The 8,640-nt window shown below is 43.6% G+C and overlaps 1 protein-coding gene and 1 pseudogene across 1 annotated transcript; one reads left to right on the forward strand and one right to left on the reverse strand.

Annotated features, from left to right (window-relative positions):
* Positions 1-4,393: 4,393 nt before the first annotated feature.
* Positions 4,394-5,936, reverse strand: LOC124026071 (E3 ubiquitin-protein ligase MYLIP-A-like). Its single transcript, XM_046339242.1, has 3 exons — positions 5,814-5,936; positions 5,373-5,563; positions 4,394-4,458 (listed from the first exon to the last, which is right to left on the reverse strand). Exons 1-3 carry the CDS (start codon positions 5,898-5,900, stop codon positions 4,455-4,457), a joined length of 282 nt encoding a protein of 93 aa, XP_046195198.1. The 5' UTR covers positions 5,901-5,936; the 3' UTR covers positions 4,394-4,454.
* Positions 5,937-6,195: 259 nt separating this feature from the next.
* LOC124026070 overlaps positions 6,196-8,640 on the forward strand; it is a 47,909-nt pseudogene continuing 45,464 nt past the window's right edge.

Below are 8,640 nucleotides of genomic sequence, written 5' to 3' on the forward strand. Positions count from 1 at the left end.
GCCTGTAATTTTCATCATAGGTACACTTCAACTATGACAGACAAAATGAGAGAAAAAAAATCCAGAAAATCACATTGTAGGATTTTTAATGATTTTATTTGCAAATTATGGTGGAAAATAAGTATTTGGTCAATAACAAAAGTTTATCTCAATACTTTGTTATATACCCTTTGTTGGCAATGACAGAGGTCAAACGTTTTCTGTAAGTCTTCACAAGGTTTTCACACACTGTTGCTGGTATTTTGGCCCATTCCTCCATGCAGATCTCCTCTAGAGCAGTGAGGTTTTGGGGCTGTTGCTGGGCAACACGGACTTTCAACTCCCTCCAAAGATTTTCTATGGGGTTGAGATCTGGAGACTGGCTAGGCCACTCCAGGACCTTGAAATGCTTCTTACGAAGCCATTCGGTGTGTTTGGGATCATTGTCATGCTGAAAGACCCAGCCACGTTTAATCTTCAATGCCGTTGCTGATGGAAGGAGGTTTTCACTCAAAATCTCACGATACATGGCCCCATTCATTCCTTCCTTTACACGGATCAGTCGTCCTGGTCCCTTTGCAGAAAAACAGCCCCAACGCATGGTGTTTCCACCCCCATGCTTCACAGTAGGCATGGTGTTCTTTGGATGCAACTCAGCATTCTTTGTCCTCCAAACATGATGAGTTGAGTTTTTACCAGAAAGTTATATTTTGGTTTCATCTGACCATATGGTATTCTCCCAATCTTCTTCTGGATCATCCAAATGCTCTCTAGCAAACTTCAGACGGGCCTGGACATGTACTGGCTTAAGCAGGGGGACACGTCTGGCACTGCAGGATTTGAGTCCCTGGCGGCGTAGTGTGTTACTGATGGTAGGCTTTGTTACTTTAGTCCCAGCTCTCTGCAGGTCATTCACTAGGTTCCCCCGTGTGGTTCTGGGATTTTTGCTCACCGTTCTTGTGATCATTTTGACCCCACAGGGTGAGATCTTGCGTGGCCCCAGATCGAGGGAGATTCAGTGGTCTTGTATGTCTTCCATTTCCTAATAATTGCTCCCACAGTTGATTTGTTCAAAGCAAGCTGCTTACCTATTGCAGATTCAGTCTTCCCAGGCTGGTGCAGGTCTACAATTTTGTTTCTGGTGTCCTTTGACAGCTCTTTGGTCTTGGCCAGAGTGGAGTTTGGAGTGTGACTGTTTGAGGTTGTGGACAGGTGTCTTTTATACTGATAACAAGTTCAAACAGGTGCCATTAATACAGGTAATGAGTGGAGGACAGAGGAGCCTCTTAAAGAAGAAGTTACAGGTCTGTGAGAGCCAGAAATCTTGCTTGTTTGTAAGTGACCAAATACTTATTTTCCACCATAATTTGCAAATAAATTCCTAAAAAATCCTACAATGTGATTTTCTGGATTTTTTTTCTCATTTTGTCCGTCATAGTTGAAGTGTACGTATGATGAAAATTACAGGCCTCTCATCTTTTTAATTGGGAGAACTTGCACAATTGGTGGCTGACTAAATACTTTTTGCCCCACTGTATATCCAATGCAAAAAAAACACATCTAAATATAAATGGTATTCATATGAATTAGTATATATTTCCGTGAATTCCCATATATTCCCATTAATTCCCACGGAAAGTTTTCACCTCTGAATATTCCACAAAATATGCAACCCTACTGAGGACTCATCCTGAATAAAAGTCATATACAGTAGATTCCTGAACTAGCCTGAGGACTCATCCTGAATAACTGTCACATACAGTAGGTTCCTGAACTAGCCTGAGGACTCATCCTGAATAACGGTCACATAGAGTAGGTTCCTGAACTAGCCTGAATAACGGTCACATACAGTAGATTCCTGAACCAGCCTGAGGACTCATCCTGAATAAAAGTCATATACAGTAGATTCCTGAACTAGCCTGAGGACTCATCCTGAATAAAAGTCACATACAGTAGGTTCCTGAACTAGCCTGAGGACTCATCCTGAATAACGGTCACATACAGTAGGTTCCTGAACTAGCCTGAATAACTGTCACATACAGTAGGTTCCTGAACTAGCCTGAATAACGGTCACATACAGTAGATTCCTGAACCAGCCTGAGGACTCATCCTGAATAAAAGTCACATACAGTAGGTTCCTGAACTAGCCTGAGGACTCATCCTGAATAACGGTCACATACAGTAGGTTCCTGAACTAGCCTGAGGACTCATCCTGAATAACTGTCACATACAGTAGGTTCTGAACTAGCCTGAGGACTCATCCTGAATAACTGTCACATACAGTAGGTTCCTGAACTAGCCTGAATAAAAGTCACATAAAGTAGGTTCCTGAACTAGCCTGAGGACTCATCCTGAATAACTGTCACATACAGTAGGTTCCTGAACTAGCCTGAATAAAAGTCACATACAGTAGGTTCCTGAACTAGCCTGAGGACTCATCCTGAATAACTGTCACATACAGTAGGTTCCTGAACTAGCCTGAATAAAAGTCACATACAGTAGGTTCCTGAACTAGCCTGAGGACTCATCCTGAATAACTGTCACATACAGTAGGTTCCTGAACTAGCCTGAGGACTCATCCTGAATAAAAGTCACATACAGTAGGTTCCTGAACTGTCCTGAGGACTCATCCTGAATAACTGTCACATACAGTAGGTTCCTGAACTAGCCTGAGGACTCATTCTGAATAAAAGTCACATACAGTAGGTTCCTGAACTAGCCTGAGGACTCATCCTGAATAAAAGTCACATACAGTAGGTTCCTGAACTAGCCTGAATAAAAGTCACATACAGTAGGTTCCTGAACTAGCCTGAATAAAAGTCACATACAGTAGGTTCCTGAACTAGCCTGAGGACTCATCCTGAATAAAAGTCACATACAGTAGGTTCCTGAACTAGCCTGAAGACTCATCCTGAATAACGGTCACATACAGTAGGTTCCTGAACTAGCCTGAGGACTCATCCTGAATGTAACTCTGCTGCTCTATCGATCGCTCCACACATTAGAAGAAACTATAGTGGGCGTGGTGTTTGGCCAGAGCGATGTGGATAGTAGTCAGGCCACTCCCCTTCATGGCACACAGTGCCCTCTGTCTTGTCAGTCGATACACGGTGTCAGGGTTACCCAGGGCAAACCAAACTGGCTTGACATTGACATGTCATTTGAAACTATGCCCTAGTAGTAGGCTACCTTTTGGGGGGAAATACTTTTTTCATTGAAGAAAATACACTAGGCTCTAGTATTACTCTGGGTGGCTGGCATAGTACTGTAGGTATCCTGGCTGGCATAGTACTGTAGGTATCCTGGCTGGCATAGTACTGTAGGTACCCTGGCATAGTACTGTAGGTATCCTGGCTGGTATAGTACTGTAGGTACCCTGGCTGGCTGGCATAGTATTGTAGGTATCCTGGCTGGCATAGTACTGTAGGTATCCTGACTGGCTGGCATAGTACTGTAGGTAACCTGGTATAGTACTGTAGGTACCCTGGCTGGCTGGTATAGTACTGTAGGTACCCTGGCTGGCTGGTATAGTACTGTAGGTATCCTGGCTGGTAGAGTACTGTAGGTACCCTGGCTGGCTGGTAGAGTACTGCAGGTACCCTGGCTGGCTGGTAGAGTACTGCAGGTATCCTGGCTTGCTGGTAGAGTCCTCTAGGTACCCTGGCTGGCTGGTAGAGTACTGTAGGTATCCTGGCTGGCTGGTATAGTACTGCAGGTACCCTGGTATAGTACTGTAGGTATCCTGGCTGGTATAGTACTGTAGGTACCCTGGCTGGCTGGTATAGTACTGTAGGTACCCTGGCTGGCTGGTATAGTACTGTAGGTATCCTGGCTGGTATAGTACTGTAGGTACCCTGGCTGACTGGTATAGTCCTGCAGGTACCCTGGCTGGCTGGTATAGTACTGTAGGTACCCTGGCTTTCTGGCAGGTAGAGTACTGTAGGTACCCTGCCTGGCTGGTATAGTACTGCAGGTACCCTGGTATAGTACTGTAGGTACCCTGGCTGGCTGGCAGGTAGAGTACTGTAGGTACCCTGGCTGGCTGGTATAGTACTGCAGGTACCCTGGTATAGTACTGTAGGTACCCTGGCTTGCTGGCAGGTAGAGTACTGTAGGTACCCTGGTATAGTACTGTAAGTACCCTGGTTTGCTGGCAGGTATAATACTGTAGTTTATTTGAATTCCATTTTTTATTTTTGTGAGCTCAATACTCATATTCCACAGATCCTCTAGAGATAAATCAGATCCAGACTGAACTGTGCGATGTGGTAGGGAGTTGTAGTTTCCAACAGGCCGATATTCTACATAGTTTAGTGCATCAAAACGTGGTAATTAACTACAATGACTATAATCCATTGAGCATCTACTTGTCTGGTATGTGCGGGTTTTTTATTTTCACACCTGCTTCAAAAGAGGCAAAAGAATGTGTTGTCTTGATGGGAAGTAGTGAGCAGCTGTTGCTTCGTCAGGTATCTCTACCTGAAAATACATGACCTAAGTAATTGATAGTTGGTATTTAGCAGTCATAAAAGTATGCCTTACTTCGAAGAACTACTAAAATATTAATTTTGTCAGAAAGCATAGGGAGGAGCTCTATAGAGATGAGATGACTTGGAATGAAATAATAAAGTCATCAAATTAAACAAACGTAATATACACAACAACTGAAATATTTTATTAAAGTAAAGTACTGTGAAACCATGATGGTTAATAAGTGATCAGCAGTAATGGACAGTCACTTCCATCATGGGACTTTAATTCATTGTTTTATTCTGTGTTGTTACAGCACTCATCCCAAATCATCAAAACCGTGATTTATTTTTTAAGCAGGCCTCAAAAAGCAGTAAGCACTCAGCACGGTGGAGTGTGCAAAGTGCACATTTTGGGATAAGGGTAGAGAAATTGGGACACAACCCTAGTGCACCCATAGGAACGCAGTGCACTATAAAGAGAATAGGGTGCCCTCTGGGATGCACGCCGAGTCACGTTATACACTGTTACAACGCCTGTAGAGCACATTGACATGTGGGTTTGGGATAGAACCTGCTGGACACACAGTGAAATGCACAGTAACTAACTCGCTGCAGACGAGTCACCAGACACTGTTTGCATACGGGAGGTCAAACTTCCCCTTGATGGGAAGAGAAGCCAGTAGGTCATATTATTTATTGATCCTAAATGGGCTGAAAAACTACAAGTTGACTGAAATAGCAGGGTTTTAATGATTGATAGGGTGGGGTTTAACTCAATTTTATCTGATCCATTCTGTTCTGTCACTACATTTGTTAATCTTATTGCATTTAAAAAATACACTACTATCTAATGTTTGCAGTACCGTTAGCTACAATAGGCAGAGTGCCTTACTGCAAATAGGTCCCCTACAATAAACATACCTTGTCTGTTCTTGCAGGGTCAGATGGGGTTCCACAAAGAACTTGACTCTGAGCTTCAGTCTGCAGGGAGACAGGTTATCCATCTGTTGGGAGATCCTGTTCCTGAGATTCAACCACAAACTTTCCCCTTTGCTTCCACAGAACTGAAGCCCAAAGTAATCCACCTCTATTATTCCCAGTTTCCGACAGACCTGTGAGTCAAAACAATAGAACAACACACTTCACAAAAGAAGTCAATGCCTCAAGACTGGTAGTTAAATACAACGTTACATGTACTACGCTGTTGTTACATTGTTACACGTACACGTTCACTTTTATTCAAATTCTCAAAATATTTACAGAAACCAAAATGATTAAAACTGCATTAATTTGCAACCCCAACACACAGATACTAACAACATGGAATAAAATAGACTTGAATGATAATAACTGTTACGGTACCTTGTGTAAACAGTCCTCTCCATTCGCCTTCGAATCAACATCCACCTCCATCACCATCGAGTCCGGTCGCGTTATATGGCAAAGCATTTTTATTTCTCTGTATGTCTGTATGTTGTCCTGTAGTAGTTTAATCTATCGATGCACTTACACTTTACAGGAAAAACCAAACATTCAAACTTTACAGTCCATGGACTGATCAGGACGTGTCCAAAAATACAACCGTGGGATTTTATATGGCTCGGAGAGTAAAACACCGCCCCCTTCATTCAACGAACTTCTCAACAACCAATCAGTGTGCACGCACAGACGTAATCAAGGTTTTTGTCGCCACCTACCGGATCGTTCATTCTAACCATGTTACCTGTTCATTCATACAAAACCCGCTTTTAGAAGCTACCCTACACACACAAATATTCATGCAAACTCACAATCATTTTATCCTCAAAATATTCAGAAATGTGTTATTGTAACATTTTGATGAACGGCTTCCTGTGTTCTATGTGAAAGAATGTCGGCTGCGCATAGCTGCGCAACCCTGATTATACTCAACAACCCCACTGCATGTTGACACTTGACTGCGACTGGAAAACAGCTGAGCAAAGACCAAACAACAAGCATCTATCAGACTTTAGCTACTTCTAGAAGTATACAATCTGAACATTGACCCGTAGCTTTGACATGGCACTTGAGGAATATTCACAAAGAAGCTAGCTAATACAGTTAATGCGAAGAGAAGAAAAAAAATACGTATTTGCAGCTTGGAAGAAACCAGGAAGATGTTTGAGAATTTCAAAGAGAGGTTGCAGACGGTGCAGCAAGATTTCACAACGGGGTTTGTATTAAAGCTACTTTTATCTAATGCTTCATTCATGGCCCTATGTCTTGTGACCCTGCCTGTTCTGACATTTCTGTATTAGCAATTTAAAAACCCATCTACGTTAATTAGCTCGCTAGTTTCTCCCTCTTTGCCAGCATGGCTGAAATGCTATATATCTATCTATCTATCTATCTGGATGTAACTGTGTGGGACGAAACCACCGAACAAGTTGTGCGTAACTAGCTAATACTAAACACAAAACACAACCAGGCTGGCAGTAAATGAAAAGCATGAATTTAGATGCTGCCAAAGCGTATTGATACAGTTCGCTAACTACAGCTCGCTAAGTTGATTACATTCAGCTGACCATCATGTGATGGAAGTGAGAGAGACATTCTGGACTGGAGCCTGATGCCGGAAGACTGAAGCAGAACAAGTCTCAGCCAATATTTATGGCTCCCTATATAGTGCACTACTTTGGGTTCTGGTATAAATTAGTTCATTATATTGAGAATAGGGTGCCATTTAGGAAACAGACAAAGTGTCTACTGTCATCCAATGAATATTGACATTGCTGTGACGGCTGTCCCATATATACATGTTGTTTTACCAGCTCACATCTTTATCATTTCCCTTCAGGATGAAGACTCTGAGTGACAAATCAAAGGAGGCCAAAGTAAAGCAGAAACACAGGTAAGGCAGGCCTGTATCCATAGTGTCTCAGAGTAACACAGTGTAAGGCAGGCCTGTATCCATAGTGTCTCAGAGTAACACAGGTAAGGCAGGCCTGTATCCATAGTGTCTCAGAGTAACACAGGTAAGGCAGGCCTGTATCCATAGTGTCTCAGAGTAACACAGGTAAGGCAGGCCTGTATCCATAGTGTCTCAGAGTAACACAGGTAAGGCAGGCCTGTATCCATAGTGTCTCAGAGTAACACAGGTAAGGCAGGCCTGTATCCATAGTGTCTTGTATAAGGCAGGCCTGTATCCAGTGTCTCAGAGTAACACAGGTAAGGCAGGCCTGTATCCACAGTGTCTCAGAGTAACACAGGTAAGGCAGGCCTGTATCCATAGTGTCTCAGAGTAACACAGGTAAGGCAGTAAACAGACTAAGGCAGGCTTGTATCCATAGTGTCTCAGAGTAACACAGGTAAGGCAGGCCTGTATCCATAGTGTCTCAGAGTAACACAGGTAAGGCAGGCCTGTATCCATAGTGTCTCAGAGTAACACAGGTAAGGCAGGCCTGTATCCATAGTGTCTCAGAGTAACACAGGTAAGGCAGGCCTGTATCCATAGTGTCTCAGAGTAACACAGGTAAGGCAGGCCTGTATCAGTGTCTCAGAGTAACACAGGTAAGGCAGGCCTGTATCCACAGTGTCTCAGAGTAACACAGGTAAGGCAGGCCTGTATCCATAGTGTCTCAGAGTAACACAGGTAAGGCAGGCCTGATCCATAGTGTCTCAGAGTAACACAGGTAAGGCAGGCCTGTATCCGTAGTGTCTCAGAGTAACAAGGCAGGCCTGTATCCATAGTGTCTCAGAGTAACACAGGTAAGGCAGGGTATCCACAGTGTCTCAGAGTAACACAGGTAAGGCAGGCCTGTATCCATAGTGTCTCAGAGTAACACAGGTAAGGCAGGCCTGTATCCATAGTGTCTCAGAGTAACACAGGTAAGGCAGGCCTGTATCCATAGTGTCTCAGAGTAACACAGGTAAGGCAGGCCTGTATCCATAGTGTCTCAGAGTAACACAGGTAAGGCAGGCCTGTATCCATAGTGTCTCAGTAACACAGGTAACAGGCCTGTATCCATAGTGTCTCAAGTAACACAGGTAAGGCAGGCCTGTATCCATAGTGTCTCAGAGTAACACAGGTAAGGCAGGCCTGTATCCATAGTGTCTCAGAGTAACACAGGTAAGGCAGGCCTGTATCCACAGTGTCTCAGAGTAACACAGGTAAGGCAGGCCTGTATCCACAGTGTCTCAGAGTAACACAGGTAAGGCAGGCCTGTAT

The sequence above is a fragment of the Oncorhynchus gorbuscha genome, unplaced genomic scaffold, assembly GCF_021184085.1.
Source record: "Oncorhynchus gorbuscha isolate QuinsamMale2020 ecotype Even-year unplaced genomic scaffold, OgorEven_v1.0 Un_scaffold_2559, whole genome shotgun sequence".
NCBI classification, from domain to species: domain Eukaryota; kingdom Metazoa; phylum Chordata; class Actinopteri; order Salmoniformes; family Salmonidae; genus Oncorhynchus; species Oncorhynchus gorbuscha.